General features: G+C 37.1%; 2 protein-coding genes across 2 annotated transcripts in view; both read right to left on the reverse strand.

The window, feature by feature from the left end:
* Positions 1-343: 343 nt before the first annotated feature.
* Positions 344-4553, reverse strand: LOC124413785 (ras-related protein M-Ras-like). The gene is made up of 4 exons (XM_046894556.1): positions 4360-4553; positions 2950-3283; positions 1304-1620; positions 344-990 (listed from the first exon to the last, which is right to left on the reverse strand). The coding sequence occupies exons 2-4, from the start codon at positions 3137-3139 to the stop codon at positions 901-903; spliced, it is 597 nt and encodes a 198-aa protein (XP_046750512.1). The 5' UTR covers positions 3140-3283; positions 4360-4553; the 3' UTR covers positions 344-900.
* A 4294-nt stretch (positions 4554-8847) lies between these two features.
* The window catches only part of LOC124414128, a 33798-nt gene continuing 17974 nt past the window's right edge, over positions 8848-24671 (reverse strand). The window contains exons 3-8 of the mRNA XM_046895054.1: positions 22713-22870; positions 13131-13287; positions 11286-11582; positions 10726-11036; positions 10319-10650; positions 8848-9597 (exon numbers count right to left, since the gene is read on the reverse strand). Of these exons, the coding sequence (XP_046751010.1) occupies positions 8943-9597; positions 10319-10650; positions 10726-11036; positions 11286-11582; positions 13131-13287; positions 22713-22870 (1910 nt within the window). The 3' untranslated portion in view covers positions 8848-8942. The remainder of the gene's footprint in view (positions 9598-10318; positions 10651-10725; positions 11037-11285; positions 11583-13130; positions 13288-22712; positions 22871-24671) is intronic.

The raw sequence follows: 24671 nt of genomic DNA on the forward strand, positions 1-24671 counted from the left end.
TACGACTTAGATTTGCATCGATCTTTTATTTTGGAGTAGTTTGTTGTTTTTTAGGAAAACTCAAAATCGAATATATTGTCCCGGTTTCCAGTAAGTGTAATTAAATATTTGACGATAGCAATACTGCAAATTACATGAAAAAGAAAAAAAAAAAATGTATATATAGAAGTTAAATAAAGTTTTAACTAGTATGAAATATTTATCATAAAAATCGATTTAATTTAGTAAATAGCTGGAATTTTAACTCCTTCCCATCATAAAAAAAAAAAAAAAATCAATTTTAGAATATTAAAAAAAAAAATTAAAATAAATTTCATAGCTTGCAAAGGTTTGTTTTTAACCAGCAATTGTTACATATATGTTTAAAAGGAAAAGAAAAATCATTACAGTCATTTGATGACGAAGATTTTTAGTTTTTGGGAATGAATCAGCTTCCCAATAGATTATAAATTTACGGAATACAAAATAATCAATTCCATATTTCGTTGATGGTAAAAAATTGATGTGTACATGTGTTGATTGATACATCCGTTTTGACTTTGTAGTTGAAAGATGAAAAGCCATCGGATGTTCGAGTGGTTTCATGCTATTTCTAACTCGATAATACCAGTGAATACATCTTCAAATATAATTTTAAACTATTTCTTGATAATGAGTGAGATGACGAGATTTGATGAGACCATATCAACAAACTCTTACGTGGAAAATAAGAAATGTTTTTTTCTAACAATCAAACAAATCTTAAAAGAACTTAAAACGATTAGAATAATAATCATCACTTTCATTGTGGAATAATACTAATTATATCTCTATCAAATTCCGAGTTTTAGTTGATAAAATTTTACGGTCAAACATTGTTAGAAAATTCCATTTCCTACAATCTTTCCAACTGCTTCGAGTTTAGAGAAGATTACACTTTCCTGATCGCCTTCGTTTTCGTCGATTTTTCTCCAACTCTGCAGGTGGCTGGTTCCTGATTATACGGACTACCTAAGAAGTTATTTCCATATATTATCGTATCATTGAACGAAAATGTACTTCCAACATTAAAGTTTAGGGAAAAAAATCTCATGCTGAATTTATTTTTCAGGAAACATTTTAATCTAGCGAAGCGTATAGATATTCAAATAACAGCCTTCAGGGAAATAGAAAGTTCAAAGGATAATAGTTTTGAGTTCAAAGTGATTCCCTTCCGTATTAACAAATCAAAAAAAAAGCTCAAGCAGCACGATGCTTTCTTTACTTATTTATTCAGTAATAGTATAACTAATAGTAGTATTATTAATTGTAATCGCAGTATTACCTCATGGAATGCGGCGTCTACATTGAGCGGAGGGTCCTTGGCTGAAGTTTCGATATACGGAATTCCCAATCGATGCGCCAATTCCCTGCCTTGTTCCTCGGTCACTTTCCTCAGATGTACAAGATCAACTTTATTAGCGACGAGTAGCATTGGATACACATCGCGATCCTTGACTCGCAAAATCTGTGTATAGAAGTTGACAACATTCTCATACGATTGTTTGTCCGTGACGGAATATACCAGCAGAAAACCGTCTCCTTTGCGCATATATTGTTCTCTCATGGCGCTGAACTCCTCCTGTCCAGCGGTGTCGAGTACTATGAAAAAAATTTACGAACGCAAGTTAAGGCGGGGGTAAGGGTTTGCACATTCGAAAAATCGAATTTTTTTTTTGTCTCATCTTATTGTTAAACATTTCAGGAATATATTCTCAAAATTTTTAGTCGATCTGATCAAAACTCTTGAAGGGGGGGTAAGGGTTTCAGCGTAAAAAAAAAAACACTTTTTTCGCGAATTTTTTTTTAAAGTATGGATTGAGTAAATTTATTGAAACCTTTTGTACATTATTAAGCATACTTTTAACAATATTCTGTAATTTTTTCATACAGAAATATTGCAAAACAAGCCGGTGACAGAGCTTTGTTTCTTCACTTTTTTAGCTCAATAAACTTTAAACGCGTTTTTCGCAAAACTACTTTTTCAAAGTCCGTATTCACTGCCATTTACAAACTACTTGACCGATTCATTTCAAACTTGGTACACATTTTCTACATATAAAATACCTTCCCCCAACGTTTAGTTAACATTTTTTTTTTAACATTAAAGGGGTTTCCCACCCACAAAATGGCGGAATTTTTCGTGGAAAATAGCAGTTTACACTTTAGATGGCCACCAAAAATTTTGAAATGAAAAAAAAAATAATCGTAGAACGTTGGGGGGAGGATTTGATAATACTTTGATTAAATTTTAATGGATTTTGGTTTCAGATAATTTCCGACCGAGATATAGTGAACACTGCAAATGGTTTTTTTTCTAAGACATTCTGGGGCAAGCTCTGTCACCGGCTTGTTTTGCAATATTTCTGCATGAAAAAATTACAGAATATTGTTAAAAGTATGCTTAATAATGTACAAAAGGTTTTAATGAATTTGCTCGGTCCATAATTTCAAAAAACATTCACAAAAAAAGTGTTTTTTTTTCACGCTGAAACCCTTACCCCCCCCTTAAGGCGGGTGTATACGTGTAGATATCTGAAAAGGTCGTGGAATCTTGGAGATTTACAATTGGACATCGAATTATTCAAGATATACCACATTTTGATAGATAAATAAAAAAACAATGTATTGAAAAAAGTGGGATCGTCATGAAAAGGTAGATGAAACTGAAGTAAATCAGTTGAACAGTTTTTCAGATATCCCGAGCATGGCAAAAACGTGTCACTGAGCAAAATAGTTTACATCATTTAACGATGCTTCGTATAAATTGTTTCTTATAAAAACAAGATGAGAAAAAAAAAAGATAGTCAAGTTTGATTTAGAGATTTTTAAATAAAACTAATCCCAATGAAATTGAATAATTGCTTGTCGTCGATAATCGAGATTAGAAGTTTGGAATCCCAGTTAGAAATATAAATGAAAGTGATTTACCATCCAGAATGCACCATTGCTTGTCCACCTCCGTGTGTTGAATGTAGCTGTCTTCTATCGTCGGGTCGTAATCGGTGACAAAGAGTTTTTGGAAGAATTGTATCGTTAGGGCACTTTTTCCAACGCCTCCATCCCCGACAACTACTAGTTTGAAGGTCAGGAGATTATCATTGTTGGGAGGTCGCGTCATGCCACCTCTGGGTCCTCCTCCCCCGCCCCCGCCGCTCTGCCTGCGTCTACCTATTCTGCCAATCCCTCTTGCACCCCTGATATTCTGCCCTCCACGCCAACGTGGCTACATCAACAGTGTAATTTCCTTGATCGCAGTTGCACCCTTAAATTGAAAACAAGATATTTTACGCATCGTTAGCTTTGGCTTTCACTGTCAACCAGTGCGAGTGAGTCAATCGCGCAACCGAAGCGATATTCGCGTCGATCTAAGTTCAGTACTCAAACTAAAGGATGATTTCAAGTTACAAATATTATTGCGTCGACGAGCATGATTACTTTGTCGTACATTTATTTGATTTGTTAAATTGACGTTGATGACGTTAATGTAAGATAATATGGAAGAGAAAATCACTATTTACAATATTGGAACGACTTTGACAATATTTCTCTGGGTGAAAATAAAGATTTTATAAAGTTAGATTGAGAAAAGCTTCAAAGTTTTTTATGGTATGAGTGTATCTTGTATCTTTTTTTCAATTAAACGTAATAAAAAAAAATTTTCAAAGGAAAACGATATGCTAGATTAATTAAGGATAAATTGATGACAAAATTGATAGATTATACACAATCCTAGAAATTATTGTAATAAGATTAAATTGTAAAGAATAAGTACAATTTAGTATACTCGACGTTTTTTCGTGTAGGATTACTTAAAATGCCATGTGATTTTGTGATAGCGTTTATTGTTTGACTAATAAATGAGGAAAAATGTTTACATAAGATTTTGTAAGAAAGTAGAGTCTTGAAGATATCAACTGTCAACTGCATTTAACGGTGTATTAAAATTTCTGGTTCGTCATGATATGCGGTACTTTGCAAAAAAAAGATAAGATCTACCGCCACTAGAACGGTTAAACAAAGTCACAGAGAATTGCAATTCGAACAACGGGAGTAATAAGTTATACAGAAATAAGAAGAAGGGGGGAGGGAACAAAAAAAAAGAAAAAAAAAAAAAAGACGAGCGATGGAACATCGAACTGTTTACAGACAATCGAACGTACGGGCGGCGGGCGTGTTATTTACGTTCGATCCACTGTATTGTCCAAAAACGATAGCTAAGCAGTGGGAAAAATTTTAACGTCATGCATACGAGAATCCGTGAGTATAAGCGGCGAGCAGTTACTGGGCACTATAAAGAGAACGGATGCAATAATTCATTAAGATTGGTAAATTGCTCACCTTACATCGTCTGTCACTCCTGTTGGCGTCACAAAGTATTACGAGCTGCTTGCTCCACGACTCGCTGCTGGGGCTGACGTCTGTCGTCACATAATTCACAGAGTTACACGCGTGCGCGTCACGGCATAAAAAAAACTAATTTTTCTAACCGACGACGTAGCGATGCCAAGCGACGGCAAGACGATGTGGACCGTCCGAGTAGTCGCGTGAAACTGAGAAAATTTATCCAGTGAGTTCAGGTTCTATCCGTTCATATCAATTATTCCTTAGTTTCAGCGACAACCGCTTGGAAGCGGTCGAGTAGTTTTATTCGCCTGCAAGCAGGCAGCGCAAAGAAAATTACATTTATGCCATTTAAGTTGCCTGTTTGTAGGCGGATCAGGCATTCGTACGAGTGGTTGTATGTGCCTGTAAGCAGGCAACGCAAACGACATTTCATTAATGCCATTTGAGTTGCCTGTTTGTAGGCGGATCAGGCATTCACATGCGTGGTTTTATCTGCCTGTAAGCAGGCAACGCAAACGACATTTCATTAATGACATTTAGGTTGCCTGCTTACAGGCGGCACGAGTATTCAGTTCACCGTTCGATTTGCTATATCTATTTGTATTGTTTTAAGTATTATCGACTGTTTCAGCTTGGTGAAAAGCACCGTGCAAGAATAATCGGTAAATAAGCATTTTGCAGTGCCTGTAGTGGATAATTGACGTGTCAACTGTGACAATTGTAAAGGAAAAAGATTGACAATTGAACGATAAAGAACAAATGATCAGGTGATATTTTTCCCAATTTTTCAAACTTTTTTTATCGAATCATATATTGTGTACTTTAATTGCTAGGAATAATAATACTATATTCCGTTACAACAATTACATGATAATCCAAAACGTGGATTCCAATTATACAGAATGTATTTATAATAGACTAGAATGAGAATTATAATACTTAAGATTTCATGGATACCTGCTACGAAACTTAATTACAATGGGTTTCATAATACAGAAATGACTAGTGAACATAACGTTATATCTAACCAATATATTCCTTAATTTTTAGTTTACTAGGCTCGTATCTTACATAATTATAAGAAATTTTAATAAGTTAATTGAATAATAGTATGTCAGTGCCGTAACAATATGTCACCGCGCGTAATTTCCTATTAATGTGAGTAACACGGATACAAACTTCTTCGAATTCTAATTGTTATAATTATTTTTTGTCAGGCGATGATAATTTTTGCTGACTTCATTTACTTTAAAAATTTGTAAACGACTAATTTTGCGTAGGTGCTTTAACTAAAGCTGGTTGGTAAACGACAGTGGAATGAAAACCGGAAGCTGTATAAGAGGTTTGGACACACAATTAATTATCTGGCGGGAGGAACATAGTATTTCAGTCACGACACTGAGACGCCAAATACACGTATCTAGGGGTTTATATGACAAAATGTTATTATGGATACGAAACATTAAAGTCTATATTCTTTGTACATAGAGATATTGAAGTATCTACATCTACAAATGGAAAACATTGATTTTCAGGCTTGTGTAGCCTGCGACTGGACATTGTAAAGCACTTCCCTCAAAACTATGGACTAGTTTGCAAATTTACCAGTTTCATTTGAATTATGAATCGTCAAACTTAAACTAGACTTAGTCTTTATCTCTGGTGTAAATAATCTATTTTTTCATATTGCACAAGACCCGATTTTTTAATAGACTAACCGTAAGAAGAAAAAAGTCGTCAATTTGAGTAGCACATTTACATCTAGTCTGTATAAGCAAAAAAATAAATAAATAAATAAATAAACTGGCCTTACGTTCAGAAAATAAAATCATATTTGATATCATGAATGTCATATTGAAGTGACTCTCAAAGTCCAGCACGTGACAAGCTACGTTTGCCAAATTCTACGTATGGATGGATTACATGTGTGGGCCTTCGTAGGCGTAAAAATTCTACAAGAACGTGAGACTTCACATCGCAATGTTCTAATCTCTAATTACACAAAACTTAGGAGGCTACTTGACTACTGTAATATAGATACATGTACACAATTACAGTCGATGGATTCACAGTCGGGAATTAATCGGTTCAAAGTTATGTGTTTGTTCTACAGTAATTGGATGATTCGCAGTATTTTTCTGTCCTTCACTCGAACATCTAACTACCGCATGTAAAAAGTAATGAAAATACGAATGATAAGGTGTTTTTTCTATATATTTTTTGATCTTTTCTACAGATTTCTTGATCGGAAACACGAATATTTTTCTTGACAGTTGTTAATTTCTCATGACTCTAGTGCTGAAGAATAATTTTGATTCAGTACGTGGATATAAAGTTTTTTTGAAAGTATTTGCAATTATATTTTCGATCGAGTAACTAATTTTGTTAAGAGGCGATGAGTTACAAATGTTTATAGTCGAACTGTGAAAGCAGCAATTGCTCGACATTCATTTAACCGACTCGTCTTCTCGACTAAATATTACAATTATCTAACCAATTTATTTCTATATAACAACTATGCCTATAATAATACAACATCCAACAGATCCTGAGCGACCAAAATACTCCCGTCTTTTTTTCTCAAATTGTTTAGAACATTTCAATAAAATTAATACTACTGTATTTAGTCAAGCCTTATTTGATTTTATGAGATAGTCATAACGGTTTCACCAAAGTTACACACTACAGTTTTTATTAATTTATGGACTCAGTCTAATCGATGCCAAAGTTGGATTTGAGTGTAGTTTGAAAAAAAAAAAACTTTTTCCACGCGAAAATAAAATGTAATTTAGTAATTTTTGATTCTTTGTTGACATTTCTGAAAGCTTCAGATTGAGTGTTGAATTTTCAAATCTCTTTTCAAATGTATTTCTTGATCGTATGTTGAGATTTAGATCCTTTCGCAATATTTTTGATTGCATTATGTAAACAAAATACTTTAGCATTTGATTTTATGCTAAATCTACATAACAAAATAATAATTATCACACGTAGATTCACCTTATTACGTTATGATAGTCAGCAATAAAATTGACAGTCTTATGTCTAGCTATTGTTGCTGTTTTCAAGCAGAAGGCTAGAATCATTTTCCACATAGTTGCCTCTAGATTTAAACTGTATAAGATAATAGCGGTGTTATACAATTTCATGTAATGTACTTTCTATGTTGTATGTATATTTATAATTGAGTCACCCCTGTTATTACAAAGTAAGCTCATTCGTCTTCTTAATTACACGGTATTTGAGAAAAAAAAATTGAAATAACAAAACATTACGAAGTAGTCTAATATAATTTGATATCTTGCTGAAAATATTTCTTTTTCATTTGTTACATAACTCTGATATTTTTCTAGAAGGTATTCCATATTTCGGTTATTCAATTTTTTTCTTACTGCAGACTTTTCTTTAGATATTTTGCTGTCACTACGATCTCATCAATACATTTATTTTCTCCTCAGTTTTCTGGGATCTAAATTTCTGTTTTTACGATTAACATTCGAAGAAAGCCTCGGAAGAGGTATTTTTGTGAAATTTTTTAATCTCACCAAGCAGTGTTTGAGATCATTTTTACAGAACACTGTAATTGACCTACCATCTTCCACTTTACGTTTATACTGTACGTAGCCTTTCACTACCAACGTAGGTATTTATAATTTGGCGCATTTCAGTCCATTTTAAATGATTTTCATATCTTTGTCATAAACTTAAATAATTTAATGCATAGATAAGTATATTGCTTCGTACATCGACGATGCCCTAAGCCTTTGAGCTATAATTTTAAGATAAGTGGCACTAATTTTTGTTTAATGTTATATAGTTAATAAATCGAATAGTCGCTGCAATAATTGCAGAGTCAATAAAGTTAGAAATCGTTCGGTATTTTCTGATTTCGTAAGTTATTAGTTTTTTAATCTCATTTAGGTAAAGTTATTTTTTCACAGCCATTATCGTTTGGCTGACTGGGAAATATCGTGTCACGAATCTCATTACACTTGTGTTATTGATGTTCGACGATGATTTTCAAATTTGTTACTGCGTACTACCTCACTGCAACACATCTTTGTTTCGCACTCAATTAATAGAAATGAGAATTCTCTCTGTTTCACATTTAAGGACTGATTTAATTTTAAACTGATTTTTGTAGCTTCTTTCGAAATTAGAATACTAACGGTTCTATACTTCAAAATTTTGATTTACTGATTTGCATTTTAAAATAATCTGTATTTTGAAACACAATAAAACAAACTGTCATATATTTGAAAATCCTATGTTTTCACCCTTCGATTTTCTAATCTTTCTCCAATCTTTCCCTCACACTTAAATGATATCCTTACGATTTCAGCCCTACAAATTTGACTCCAAATCTGTTAAAAATGAGTCACTTCGTTTGATCCAAAAAGAAAAATAAGGCAAAAAAAAAAAAAAAAAAATAGCTCGTTCAATCATAAAATCGAAGAGAGTTCGAGACTGCTGTAGCGTTACTTTTGGAAAAACATAATTATATAATCTTGGCACTGGATAATGATGATTTTTGAGCCTTGTACCGTAAATAATAGAGCTAATTATATAGTTACGATTCAGAATATGTGCGGGGCGAGTTGCAACTTCCACAATGAAACGGGCCTGGCGAATACGGTGACCTGACCCTTTTCCTTACCGCCAACCAAGAAGACGTAGAGCGGCGCAGGTCCTGGAGTGTTCGCCTCTGTGGCGGCCATTTTGGCCCTCTGTCTTTCAGCTCTGGAGGCGCTGAGGGCTCGTCTCGAGGGTGATCCTAAGGGCAGGCTCTTCGGCGGAGCCCGAGGTCTCATTTCCTGGAGTTCGAGGAGTTCCTCGAATGTCTGTGACGCCGATCGGCCCGGTCCATCCTCGAGGACGCTGTCAGGCGGACTGTTAAGCATCTTGGCGTATTTCGCGTCGACGTTCATCTCGAGGCCCAAATAGTTCGGATTGCAAAATCCGAACTGTCCTTCACGAATTATCTTCTGTTTCGACGACTTTTTGGGCCAGTCGTCATCTCCCAGAGGATCGCCGGGACTACGAGCTTCGATGCTCGCGTAATCAGAGGTCGATTCCTCGCCCTCTTCAAGGTCTGCGAATCTTACCGATGCCGAGGTTGGGATCTTCGTTGTAGTCGGAGTTTTCGGGGTTTGAACTGCCTCGTAGAGGTGGGAAGTGTAACTGTCGCCACGTGTTGGTGGCTGGTAGGCCTGATGAACTGATGCAAAATCCCTGCAAAATGTCAAGCGAATATTTTTTAACAGATTCAGGGAGCAGTATAGTTTCAAAGTTGAAGTTTTTATTGTTACTTGATCAGTTGTAAGTTCTGGGTAATTGTTTTGCTTCAATCCATCAATTAATCGATTATTTGAAATTTTGATTCGCTATTTCGATTAATTTTAATTTTCTTTCCCGTAATTGCCAAGACGAAAGTAAACACAGAGGAATGACTTGTTGATGTTACTAAATATGGCGAAAGAATTAATGTTTTCCTAGTTCAAATGAATGTCATTTGATTCTATGAAATACTGTCCTGTCAAGTGGAACCATATGAATTTGAATTAAAGACATTTTTGCCACCATATTTGTTTTTTATGCAAGACTAAGTTTACAAAATCAAGTCTTTGCCTTGTCTCAAGTTCAAGTTCATTGGGGTAGTGATATTCAAAAGATGCCATTTCGTGGCAATAAAATCTGCACCTAACCAACTCTGTTAAATATTTAATGATTTTTATCGCATATCTTATGCATGACTGGTTACATTGTTTTAATATTTCAGAACAAAAGTCTGACAACGTACACGATGTCCACTGTGTCTTGATATTTGTAAAATTTACTGAAGACGATCAGCTGATCACCGAGTTCAACGCCATATTGTTCTATGTAACTTTACAGCAAAGATCTCAATCTACAACTATTCGACATTGATTTTCTTTCGAAAACTCGAAAATACCTTGGCTCCGCCTCTGCGACTTCGATGAGTCTCGTGGTTGGTGGATCCTTATTGTACTCGTCATCGGTATCTTCATCTGGATCAACGAAAACGAGCCTCGCGGCTTCTACTGGGGTAAGCACTGGGGTAGGCAAGGTTAAGGCCCGAAAATTTGGCACAGAAATCGGATCACGGATCATTCCCGACGTCGAACGAGTTTCCGCCGTTTTTGGAAGTTCGGGAAGTTTTTGGCGTCGTTTAGCCAGTGCATTGGCACTGCGGGATTTGACCATCCCTGTCGTCGACTCGGCCACTTCAACGTCGACTTGTTGAAATGGGTAGTACGAATTCACCTGGAAATGATGACTTAGTTTAAAATTACCTTAAGAAAGGGGAGAAAAAATTTATGAGAGTAGGTAATCACGTACTTCTTTTGGACTCTCTTCGTTGTCTTCTTGGCCACTAAGTACAGAGTAGCTGCACTTCGCGGGGTGGCTTAATCTCGAAAGGTTTATCTGCGACAGTTTCGAGATTTCCTTAAGAAAACTGGGCCTTGTTGAGGCCTCAGACGGTGAGACCCTGTTCGACGACAGCCTGGGTCTTTGGCTCCGAAATCTAGCCTTGGGATGATCGATACACGAGCCTCGAAGTAGAAGCTCGGAAACCGCGAGAGCCACACTTTCCGCTCTTGGTTGTGGCTTCAGCCCAGGTACGCAAAGTTTCTCCCAAGTCTCAGTACCTGAAAATCATTCGATAGAGTATAAAATAAAAATTCTGTTTCAAACGTTATAAACGTGCGGTAACAGATTCTGAGACGCTAAATTTTTTGTGTACTCTCTTTGTGTACCTCATGACGTTACAGATTTAGCTATCCATTATTTCATGCTAGCTTACTTCTCGCTTGAACTGCTTTTTGGTAATGTACTGTTTTTTACATGTAATTTATTTAGGCGCGAGTCGATCTTTCGACGTATATCTTTCGACTGACCGAAATGAAACCTCCATAGTTCGTTGGTGGGCAACCCGCCGCTTTCGCCACCGAATAGAAGCATGCAGCTGGGCAACCTGCACGCAGCGTGTCCGTGAAGAGGTCCTGGACCAGGTTTACTTTTGAGCAAACACCACGAGGCTGTATTGACGTCCCACCGCCAACAGTCGCTTCTCTCCTGCAGATCTGTCATACCGCCGTAAATGTAAACCGCATCTTCGTGAAGCACTGCCGAATGCTTGTGTCTTGCTGCTGGACCGCATTCGCTCGATGAGAGTAAATGCCATGATTCCGTTTCTGCGCATATTGTAATCATAGTAAAAAAAAAAGGCACACGTGGGCCAAAGAACGATAAAAAAGAAAAACCACAAACTACTATAAAAATCACATCTAATCACATGAGATATCAGAATTGATCGTTATACTGCATAATTAGATGTAATCATGAATTATGGTCAAATCTCTGATATTTCATTCAATCAGATCTGCTTATATATGATCGTGGATGTAGTATCAGATTTGATTGGATGGGTATATACCCGTAATATTTGCAGATCAGACCTGACATTCTGTGATTCAATTGGCAAATACGGGGTCTGTAGGTTTTACGCGTGATCTATCAGTTCCAGGCATGAGTAAGATTATTTCGGGTTGATTCGTGCAAATTTTACGTGAACAATTCAACATACCGAGACAAATCCGCCCGCATCTATGCAATTCAGAGTACATATCACCTAAATGTCGATCAGTGAAATGTACTCTGAATTGCATAACTACAGGCGGATATTGCCAATATGTATCCTGGGTTGCATAAATGCAGGCAGATTTTGGTAAATATACTCTGAATTGCATAACTACAGGAGGATTATTCCTGTGTTAAATTATCGATGTAACATTTCCACAAAATAATTCAATATTAGACATTAAAAAGTCTCACTATTACATTGACAGTTAGATTTTGGATCTGACAATGTGTAATAATATGACGTGACCACTTCTTTTTCTGTGGTATTACAATGTTTGACCGAATTTCATGTTTGCCTGGCTTTTGCAAAAAGCGTGCCACACTACTTAACCATCGTAAAATAATAAACCATGCATGAACGTTGAGTGTCTATATATAGGTAAGTATAATAAAAGTTAAAAGGTTTATAGTGACATTTGGCACAATGTAGGCTATAAAAGAATAATATATATTTCTGATCACTTGTCACGTATAAAGTTACACAGGAACCTCAACATTGTGACGTGATGGAAAAAAGGCCTCATATAACAAAGAAGTATTCGTCCCGTCCAGTTTGTGGAATACGTATCATTTCAGACTGCAGTCTTCACGAGTCTAGCCATAAAAATCTCATACACACGATATGACATCCCCGCAGTTCAGACGTGAAATATAGTCTGTTTCAACGATGCGATTCATGCTCAATATGTCAGACTAATGGTCCACTCAAATGTCAAACAGCTTTCGGCCCATCAACCTGTGGTTAACAGCAACTAAAAATTATGGGGATTCCGGGTATTCCGCAGGAGTTACGAAAACGAAATTGTTTGTAAAAAGTGCGGCCCTTTTCCCGATGATAAGTATTTTTCTTAAAGTCTGCAAGCGTACTCGTAATCCTTTACAGCTTCAGACAAAATATTAGAACAAAGCATATGCGTACAATTAAGGTGAATGATTATATGAGTCGGCAAAAATATGACGCAATATTTGGCAACAGTATTATCGAGTGTTTTGCAGATTGCTTATTCCAGGCGCGCATAAATTTTTGACTCCTATAATGTAGACTTGAATAATATGAATTTAATGATAAATCGATAAACATATCCTGCAGGTCAAGTTACCGAAGTGGAAGGCCCATAGCTCTGGCGAACTCCCTCGAAGGTCCTGATAGCCACCGTATATCAACATCTGTCCTCGATGGACGAGGGCGGTGTGTCCTCTGCGTCCTCTCGGCACTGCGCAGCCTCTTTGTGCTCTTATTTTTCTCCAAGAGTTGTTCTGAAATGGAACAAAGAAACGAAGGAGGTCAATATTTTTAGTGAATACAACAGCAGTCGTGTTTTATTTATTTGCTTGCCTTTGTGGCTTCACAAATATTTTTATATGCGAGGGTTATAATCTAACTCAATTTAACACTGGTAATTAGTTACCGTTGAGAAATTTGAGTCAACATCGAATTTCAAAATTTTTTAGACTCTATTGTAATTTTTAATTAACTGATTTAATGTGTCAATATGATGTGTTTTTATCATGACTATGAGCTTATTATAGGTAGCATGGAAACAAGCCACTTTTGCGCCTAAGGATAGGCAATCGAGAGCTACAATTTCGTGCCTGACATGGCAACTGTAACCCTAGTTGCCAATCTGCAGGCGCCAAGGTAGCTTGTTTCTACTTTTAGATCCGGTTTAAGGGGGCTGATCACCGTTTCAGGCTGGAGTTGAGTTAAAAGCAACCAGTCTCATTAAAAGACCATTTTCATCATTGATGTCATTTTTTTCTCAAATTTATTATTCTCCGTCTGATAAACTAATGGTGAGCTTCAGCAATTTTCATGTTCTTCGAAGATTAGGGGGTGGGCATTTACAAAGGGTATAGAAATTCTGTCAATGACGACGGGCGGCGAGGGGGAAGGGTATATGATCAATAGTTAAGTACGGCCTAGTCACTAGTGACTAGCGGATCGGACTGACAAAGGCTCGTAGGATCTGCGCGAGGGGATGAAGTCATAAGGAAGTCTTTGATAAAGGGTATAAAAATTCTCCATTTTCTTTTTTCTTCATCACTTGCCACACTTGAAAAGTCTTTTTGTTCAATACGTACAAGTTCCTCGCTTACTATTATTGAGGTTGAAAAAAAAAAAAAAATTATTTATTATAACAGTTACGCTTGTAACTGAAAAATCGAATATCAGTTAATTAGAGCAATCTCGGCTATAAATGTGTAATTTTACAGAGAGAATATTTGTCAAGCTTTTGGAAGATATTATTAGAATGGTACCCATATGGGATAGATTTGTCAAACAAGAAGATGTCATAAGAAGAAGTACACTTGTTGGTGTGAATCTGCGAATCCTCAACGGATGTTATTCGATGCATTTGGGTGGATAGACTTGAGTTACAGCTTCCTTCGAGTGACGGAGTTGAATACTTAAAACTTTATTGATATCTTCACAAAAGCCTGTATGCAGTAAAGAAAAGCAAATATTCCATACCCAAAGTTTGTTTTCATCTATTATCAGTTAACGCAAGTGTGTAAAATGAGATTTCAAATTCATGGTAATAATTATAAAAGCAAGCTTTTTGTAAACAATTTTTCAACTACAGTTATTTTATGAAAAACGTAACATTACTTAAGTTCATACATTATTCTTATTGCACGGCAGATCTTCCTGGAAAGTTGGAATATTGTAAAATATGAAAAATGTGTTTTGCTGTTTCTGTTACTACATATGCGATAAAGCTTCCCCTGAAGCGTCGCGACGGCGCCAGAACCCTTAATGCTCGGTGAATCGTTAAAATCACTCGAGCCCTAGATTTATCGAATTGGAAAGTTGATTGCAAATATAATCCCCGAGCACGTGCAACGTCTCGCCGAAAATCTACTCTGGCTCGTTTTAAGATCTACATTAAAGAGCGAAATTATCATTCTGGAAAATTTTAAGGCAGTAATTATTGCCACTGCTAAACAAAAAAAAAAAAAAAAAATCAGAGAAACAAGTGAGAAAAGACGATTCTTTCTTCCGTAATTTTGAAAAATGTGAGAATCTAATCGCGTGTCAGTTTTTGCGACTGATATGGGAAATTCGATTATAAGACTTCACCATTTCAGTACTTTGAGACTTTGTTGACCCATTTTCCGCGCGCCACTTTCCCCGGACATTGTTGAACTTTTTCGTCGCACATAGTAACGACAGTTGTACCAAAAGTTCCGCGGAAGAGTTTTTTCCTCCGACGAAATTCTTTTCTTTTACTTTCCCTCACAATTTACGGTGCTTTGCGAGATTTCGAGTACGTACAACACATAAAATTTATGGATTAATTTTTCACGGATGAATGATTTTTCAACTTTCTCTACGATCAACGAATATTTTTCACACACGCCCATGTTTCTCTGCCGATTTTATTCTTACCTTACCGTCAAACTTTGTTCACTATATCAGATATAACACCCTTACAACTTGTTTACTTGTCACGACTTTCCGCAAAATAAGAATTCGGAGAAGTTCTGTCATTTTTCATTTCCGTCAAAGCGCCAGTAAATTTTTACACTCTGCAAATTATATTGCTAGTCAATTATTTTTTTCTATCTCTTTAGTTATTAAACAGATTTTAATCCCGAGTAAAAAGATACATGTTTCAGAAACAGTAGAAACCGCCTCGTAATTCGGACGATGGTCTCTATTAACACGCATAAAGTCTAACTTATTGATCTTCATACGCACGAATATCGATGATTCGGATTTAGAAAAAATTATACCTGAATTGATTCATTGGTCACGCTTGATTGAGTAAATTCTTTCAATATCCTGGAGATTAAAGCGTTCCTTCAAAGCTGGCATTGGCTCTGCAGGGGTTCTGCACCTCTTGGATCTTTTGATGTGTAGTGGCAATCATAGAGCATTTACCCTCGAGGGTAAGAAGACTGCAGGCAGTTAGGGGTGGAGAAGAGGGACGACGTGGTGTTGGAAAGTAATTACGTAAGCATGTGTCGTGCAAGAATATAGTTACACTGTTCAATCACTCGATATATTAGAGTTTAAAGACCCGAGTAGCTCCTTTGAAAGTTAAGGGTGAACAGGCTGGAACCTTAGAATTAGAAGTCAGGAAAAAAGTGGGTAAAAAAACTGTGTAACTGAAAAAATTGGGTTTTTACTGTCTGATAAAAATGAAGCTAAATGATACAAATAAGATTAATTATATGAACGAAAGAAACGAGTTTCCAATGCGAATGTTAAAAATTGTTGAACACTGGCGTTTCTAATACGATTCTAACGTTTTGTTTCTAGTACAGTAGTTACACCTTTTTTTCTACTACCGTAAAATTTTGGACAGATTTTCTTCTGGTAAATGAGTAATTAGTAGATACTTAAGCTGCAAAATTACGCTTTTTAAGATGCAACTGCTGTACTTTGAGGTTAGCATGAAAAATCACATGTGAAGTGTGCTCAATTAGAATTTTGAAGTAAGCAAGTTTGAGTCCTGAATTCGTAATTAGTGCTGAATTCTTTGAAACGCCTGGCATTTCAAGAGGAGGGAAGAGAATCATGTAAGCGAGGGGAATCACAGAACGAAGTCGGAGAGAAACACACTCGAATGGTTGGCAAAACGGGGAACCCCGCCCCTTGTAGCTACTCTCACTTTTTCATCAGTTCAGTGATTAAAAACAAATGAACGAATGGTCGCCATAGCAACACGATAAAGTAGAAGCCAACCCTGCAAAGGGCTGAAATTACGGGGATGAAATCCACGTTCGAAGTAGTCCATAAATGTCGCGTGGAGATGAAATATTATTTAAATTTTCAACCGTTCGTAGCTGTTATAATTTTTCGATTTTGATACTGAATAATTCATTTTTTTTTTATTTATTACTATAACGACATATGAGGAAGTCAAATTTTTCATTTTTATAAGGGAGAGAGAAAAAATCTGTATTTAATTCTGTATGATAATTTCGATTGTTACACATGTTACACGGTTTTCGAGATTTAAAGCCCGAAACAACGTTTCAGCCTTCAACGAAAGAGAAAGAGAAAGATCAACGAAAATCTACTAGATTCATTTGAATTGATAACTCTACGATGGTTCATTTTATACAGAATATTATTTTTTACAATTCTAATGAAAAGCTTTCAGTGAATTTATATGAAAAAATAGTCTTCCACATAACATGAACCATGACATGAGAATGAAATCGAAGGAATTGACTTACAGATTTTTTTTTTTAATTTCAAAGTGATTTGAAACAAAGCATCGATATTATTATTATTTTTGTATTTGCAAAGAGATTATTGTAGCATGCAAAGATAATAATTCAATTAATGCTTGATGTGCGTATATTTCATATTAAAATTAATGAACTTGGGTAGAGATTTTTGGTTCACCGACCTCCATAGTCGAGATTTTCGAACCGAAGTCTTCGGGAAGGAAGCATAATACAGGCACAGTTTCGTGACGTACCTTACCTCTATATATACCTACAGCGATAAGAGTATCGATAAAACAATACATACTATAGTATTAGATGATTATTTCCGACCTTTAAATTGACGAGTTAAAGGGACGAAAACAGCTGACACTCAACTACTTCCTGATGTTTCGCATTTAAAATAACATCGCTTTCCTAATTGAAAAATGTCCCCATGACGTCAGAGCGTGGTTGTCAGCGCCATTTTATCACCACATAACCTAAGTTTTTAATTTCAATGGTGGCAATTTTTTTCCACCAGATGACGCGTTGCAAAATGATAATCCCAATAGAGAGGTGCTGTATGAAGTGGTTTTAAAATTATACCATAACCACTCGCTTCAAGCTAACACTACAAGACACTCGGTACGTATATATATATGGTATGCAAAAAGCTTATGGGGGTTATGGGGAGAGATACGGTGTTTTAGAGGCACGGGCAGAGAGATAAAGAAAAAGGAAACCCCTCCGTGGATAAGAAATATGTAGCTGCTGCTGCTACAATATCGTAGCATACACGCTGAGGTATACATGTACTCGAGAACTTTACCCTCTTGGGGCATGTCGTCTCACACCATCTTCTTGCTGCTTGCTTCCTCACCTTTCCCCTTAAAAACGAGACCAGCTGTAATATTCAACGACGTGTGTTGTACATGTAATACTGTATGCAAGGAGTATACGACACAAAGGAAGTCAAGCATTCAACCTTTCAAACATACCAGAGCAGTGAGATTTCTACAACGATTCTTTCAGTCACTTTCTTTGTTTCTGATCCTGCATACCTGGGATTCTGTTGCGAATAAAGAGTAGAAACTGTTTATATAGTGATTTTGCGTTTCATACTTTTGCAAGAAACTTGAAATATTCAGCTAGAAAGTACGAAACTAAAGAGATTCGAAAACCGCTTCTTCATGACTGTCAGAAAATGACCGTAGGAGCCCACAACTAATGGTTAGAAAATTTCCCTAGAAGTCTCACAGCAACGGTGGGCTCCTAGGGACATTTTTTTCTCCGTCGCATTCTATTTCCGATTATTTCTCGGTCTCTGGTTGTCTCATTTCCTCCGTTGATACCTGCGCTCGTGTAAGACTTTTCGATTTTTTAAACAAATTAATTTGTAGACTTGTTTTGTCGTAGATATTCTTTGTTAAGGTCATGAAAAATCTTTTGGAGTAGAGGTAAAAAACTGGATTTGTCGATTGATTCAAGGATCAGAATATCGAGTTTTCACTTACCCGATAATCTTATTCATAAAATTTAAAAATGTGGAAAGTTCAAGTACAGAATCACGAAGCATAGAAAGGTCAAAACATAAAATGGCGAAGTCGAGAATCTGTATACGATTCTACATTATCGAGAGGAATTCTGACCGTTCTACAATTTGGCACTCTTTAGTTCTACCAAAATAAATATAATTTCCGAATATTACCCGATGCAATACCAATCGTGACTGCCAGAAAAAATCCCTAGAAGTCCACAGCTAAGGGTCGGCTCCTAGGGACATTTTCTGGCGGTTGCGATTGGTATTGCGTGAGGTGCTCAATCAGGCCGATAAAATTCGAACTACTTAACGCACGCGTATAAGTTGCGCACTTTTCTCATGGACACCCGGTACACTATTAATCATACTTGAATCGTGATAACTTCGGCAAATTTTTCGACTGTAGAAATCTTCTTATTCTATATTTTCTCAGCTTAAACTAATTCTGAGGCGCAGTAATTAGTAAGTTTTTTTGCGCCAAGTAGCTATATGCATGTAGTACGTAACTGTGTATGTATAACGTGCCCATATACTCAAGAAATCCCCGGGGACATTAGGCTAGAAGGAGATGGCCGTTAGCACCAGATGTTGCCAAAAACCACCCTCCGTCTAGATTGCCATTTAGGCGAGGGATAATCGTTGTAAATCTTGAGTAAAATTGAAACGTCATCGCCTCGAGCCAATGATTCTGATCTTTACCGCAGACAGCCTATTGACCCGAGCCTGCAATTTGCCGCCAATCAATTAATAATAATATATAAATACTAAGTATTAAAATATATATTCTCATCTTTTTTTATCAGAGCTTCATTCTCGTATTAGCTTAGTTACTTGAGGTCAGTTTAAGTCAAACATCCTTCACTGTTCCAGAAATACATTTCAAAAACGTGAAAACTCGTTTCCCACTCGTTTCAATTCACTTACTTAACTTTGTGGCCCAAATCTATTGCCGCATTACCCTCGTCATCCTATCAGAAAATCAAATTTCCGTCTAAGATATTCGAGGACGAAGGAGGTTCAGGTAATTGAGCAACAGAAGATAAAAACGTCTAGTCATCGTCACGCGACGATCATCGAAGCTGTTTAATTTCCTGTAACGACTCAGCCTCGAGTCATGGTTCGTTCGATCTATACTTACTGAATGGGTCAAAGTTCCCGAAGTTCTAGAGATGAAGCTGGAAGTTGAGAAACAATGAGCAGAAGAGCCATGCCGATTACAAGACAGTGTAAGTTTTTGCTTCCTACCCTGTTTAGGGAGGATCGATTTGTTTCGCACCAGGGTAAAAGTGGCAGCATCTGTCAGGGTCTCAAGGATCATCCCCAAGGGACATTTGTCTTCGTCTATTATTTTCCAACTTGGGAACGTCGCAACTCGATTACTAGCTAAGACATCGGTAGCATCCATCTGATCTCGCTGAAGAGGTGACATCGTACACGGATACATAGTGCATGTACTGCACCCTAACCGCTATTGCCTCAATATGTTCAGCACGCTCCCCACTAGCTCGATGTCCTCCACCCCGGGCTGTCTGCAGCCCTCCGTCACTCAAGTTCTGGATGCTGATTGGACAGGGTTGTGTAAAACTTGTTACCGATGACGTTGCTATTGATTTAGCGGTTTTCTAGGGGTGGTAGAGCAGCCGAATTTATCTGGGCCTACCCTACACGTCCCTGTCTGAACCTCGAGTTCAATAGGAAACACCGGTATAGTGTTCCATACCTTGACTATGTTCAGCTGTTCTGAATCACGGAGTGCTGATGGTATCAAAGCACTTTGAACTAAGCTAACCTAACCTAAATTCGATATTTAGAATATAGGTAGGTACCGTAAGAAAAATACCTTGTACGTATTTTTAAATCAGATGGTCTGTCTATTAGTCACCACCCTTCGCCATGTTTTTATTGCTATGCCATGTCACGTTTGGTGAAAAAAAAAAAAAAACTAGAATAATTCATCCTTTGACACCTCGAAGAAGAATAATGGTCTTAGATGTGCGACACTTTGGAAGGGGGAAGTTGCGACGACAATGGGGAATTGATGACCTGCCAAAAGCCAGGGCAATACTCTCTACAAGATCGAAACGATGGTCCAGTAAGTTGTCGACATCTTTTTTCTCTTCTATGACTTCGATAAGTAATTATAGTAATCGAATCATGGACTGCGAAGGTATGAGCTTTGTTGAAAGTGTATCTAATTTTCCAAGTCGGAATTCATCGGGTGCAAGACTTTGTGTTTTTATGATGGTTGAAGGCTGGATAACCTTTTTTTACGTTCTAATATGCTACCAACAATAATTACCTACTTTATATTAAACACAGCTATCCCAAAGAAAAGGAATGAAGTTCGAGACCGGGGGGTTAAAATTGAAGGTCTAAATATTGGAACAGTTTCAGGGGTGGATGGAAACCCAGACAGCGTGAGTTACGGAAGGCGTTAAAAGAACCCCCTTAATAAGAAGGGAAGATCTTCTCCCCGCTATCAATATTGCATAATCACGACCCTCCCTCCTTCCACGCTTTTTATTGTTAGACTGGAGACTCACTCCAAAAAACAGCTAGCAGCCATTTTCTGCATATGGGGTATTCCACGCCAACTCGACCAGTGTTAAACCCCGACAATCTCAAAACCATTTCATGTTTCTTTCTAACATTCTACTCGGTAAAACAAGTGACCTGAATTTTTCACAAATTTTTTTTTACCAAACTGTTTAATTTTTTTTCAAATATTTATAAAAAATAAACAGTTGAAGAAAAAAATTTGAAAAAAATTCAGGTCACGTTTTTCACCGAGAAGAATGTTAGAAAAAAAACATAAAATGATTTTGAGATGGTTTAACACTGCTCAAGTTGGCGTGGAACACCCCATAGGTACATATTATTGTACAGTGACAGAATTTTAAATGATTACTCGTTTGTTTTGACAGTAAGAAATTGCATTGATTATTATATCGGTGTCATCGCACAAGAAAAATTTAATATTAATGTTGATTAAAAAAAAGTTGACGTTTCGTGATGCGTACCTCACTCTGATTTTTTTGTGGTCAGTGCGAGTTTGTTTCCCCTTTTTTTTGGCTGCCTGCAGTATTCACGTTATATTTATTTTTATTTTCAGTTGCAGTAACTCTAGGAATTCGAGACACGTTTGTGGAGTAAACGGCTCCTCCATCGTCTGGATAGGAGGTAATTATCCCGAACGCCCTAGAGTCCAGTCGTAAACGCGTCGCGCAATTTATTTCTCCGTGAGGTGAATTCTGGCAAATTTTTATACTCGTAGAGTCTCTTTTCCGCAGGCTTCATTCAGCACTGCCACTTTCATTCTATCAAATAATTAATCTCACGAAGAATTGAAAGAATTCTATTGGGGCCGTCAATGTGGGTGTGGTTAGGACAACAACATGACATGTCAGCAATAAGCTGATCATTTTCACTAGATTTACCAAATAACAACCAGTTTATTGGGATCCTTAGTTAGAAGACATCATTTGGTGGCAGTGAGTTTTTTGGCATTAGCTAGCTAAGTCGTGTTTGATCATAAAACCAGTTTTTGATGCATTCATTGACTCAATGTCGAAAAAATAAATATGCAAAAGCTAGGAAAATGTTTTCTGTCCTTTGGTATTTGTTATATTGGCCTGAAACGATCAGCTGATTGTCAATGCCAACGCCATGTTGCTCTAAGCATTAGTTAAACCAACATGGCGTCGATGCAGGCAATCAGCTGATTGTTTCAGGAAAATTTCTAGAATACCAAAGGTCAGAATCTCCATTTTGTGACGTTGAATTCATGTAGAGTAAAATATGCAAGGCAAAACAGCTTTTATAATCATACATGATCCAGCTTAGTTAATTTTTTTCAGAAAAAAAAATTTAGTGCATCACAAAATGGCGTCTTCTGAAATCAAGAATCCCAACAACATTCGGGCAACATTATGCTGTAACACCGATTGCACAAATACGTGAAATTAAAGTTTCTTACCTTGACATTGTAAACCCAAAGCGGCGTTTCTGTGCCTGCTGAGAATCCAAGCTCCCCACCAAAAACGTAGAGACAATCCTTGTAAGCGACTGCACTGTGTTCTTGCAATGCCGATGGCCTTTCGCCGCCAGGATGCAGCTCCTCCCATCTGCTTTCAGCTGCAATCATAATAAAAACAATTTCAACTCCAGCAATCATCTTCCATGGGATTACCAAATGAGCAATGAAGTGTGATGAATCTTCTTTCTTTGTTAGTTCAGGCAGAATTTCGGTTTAATTAATACGTTTCAGGGTCAAAAACTGGTACCACTGAGTGTGAATTGGTACAATAATTTTTAGAAAATTGTATAAGGTCAAAGTAATAGACATAAAATTATTCTATAAGGTAACGCTGACAAAAATTCTGCGAAACCTCGATAATCTAGAAAAGGAAGAAACAGAACGGCATCATTGAAGATTCTGAAAATCTGATAGGAAATCTCGAGGGAAATCCAGAGATTTTAATCTTCACGATGCAGATGAAAGCACAAGGATAAACTATAATAGGTCCTAGAAAACAAGGAAGATAACAAAAGCAAGAGTTGAAGTTCTTTCTTTGGTGTGGACTTTTTTTTAGTAAAAAACACGCCAACGGCTAGACTCGGGATTAAAAAAGAACATAAGGAAGAAAAAGTATAAAATGGAACCATTAGTGTCGAGACGTTGTGTGCCTTAAAAGAAGGTGGTCTCGGCGCATTGCGCACTTTCAACTTTTCTTCAGGACAAAAAACCGTGGTCGAAGGGTCTGGCGCAGGGTAGAAACGGTCGATTAAATTTAGCAGGCCGAAAAGGTCTCTGAGGATGTAATTGGAAAACTTGTTTCACCCTACCGACAGAAATTCCATGAATTTCTGCGCAGCCTCCTCGGTGGAAAGATAAAAACAAGAATTTTGTTTCGGGTTTTCATGACAATTCTTACCTTTTCAATATTGTTTAACTCAAAGTTCGAAAGAAATGTGCGATGCAATCTTCCAAAGCTCATGAGCGAAGGCTTCTTCACTTTTAATTTGACCGATCATTGCATGACGATGCAATGACTCTCGGACAATGGTGGCATTGTTTCACGAACAACGAGATTGATACAGCACGTCGTGTTTGCTGCAATCAATCTCGGGCATCTCTAGAAGAACCCTATGCCTACGTTCCAACGACTAGAGTAGGCAGTGGCGTGTTATAAACTCAGATGGAAGTTCCTCTTTGTTCTGAAGCACGCGTCCCAGTGCCGAGTAACTCGCTCGTGAGTTCCTCTTGACCTGCTGAGGTCGGTAAAAAAAAAAAAGATCCACTTACCGACAAGTAGTACATATCGGGCATCGCCTATTACAATTTCTAATTAAATAACTTATATTACCATGGAAATATAAATTACAATTGACGTTTGTATTTTATGACAGTAAAATGAAAGAAAATATAAATGTAATTCGGACGAAGTAAAATGCAAATTTCATTCGAATTTTGTACCCAAAAAAATTCAAATTCTAGGATAATCACACGCTGTTTTCACACCATCGAGACGTGACAATGGTTGGGTCAATACGGCGAAGCAAATTACGGATGGACAGATTTCAACGATTTTTTCTGTCGGATTCAGCCGACCGGCAAAGAATACCAAGCGTTAAATATAAGAATCCTCGAGGCTCGAGGGTCCGGATTCTGTAGATTTGAGTTCTTTGTGCCAAGCTGCACCCTCCGCTCTTACTGCATCGACAGATTCCCCCAAGCGCGCGGTTCAAGGACCTCTCGCTCCTCAGGGAACCACGTTTTATTAAAGTTAAGGGCAGATTCAAATTGCATGAACTCGTCGTGGTCAATATTTAGAAGAGACCTAGGCGTTCGAGCTTGCGAGGGGGCGCAAAGCACATCCCCAACTACACTTATATTGCCCCATATTTCTTCCCCTATTAGCATACCTAAGTCGTT

Source organism: Diprion similis, chromosome 13 (genome assembly GCF_021155765.1).
Source record: "Diprion similis isolate iyDipSimi1 chromosome 13, iyDipSimi1.1, whole genome shotgun sequence".
NCBI classification, from domain to species: domain Eukaryota; kingdom Metazoa; phylum Arthropoda; class Insecta; order Hymenoptera; family Diprionidae; genus Diprion; species Diprion similis.

Coding starts and splice junctions, on each gene's coding strand:
- LOC124413785 (XM_046894556.1), bottom strand. CDS start 3,139: ATGACGCGACCTCCCAACAATGATAATCTCCTGACCTTCAAACTAGTA. Junction 1,621..2,949: donor GCAATGGTGCATTCTGGATG/GTAAATCACTTT, acceptor TTTTTTTCATAG/TACTCGACACCGCTGGACAG. Junction 991..1,303: donor TAGACGCCGCATTCCATGAG/GTAATACTGCGA, acceptor ATAACTTCTTAG/GTAGTCCGTATAATCAGGAA.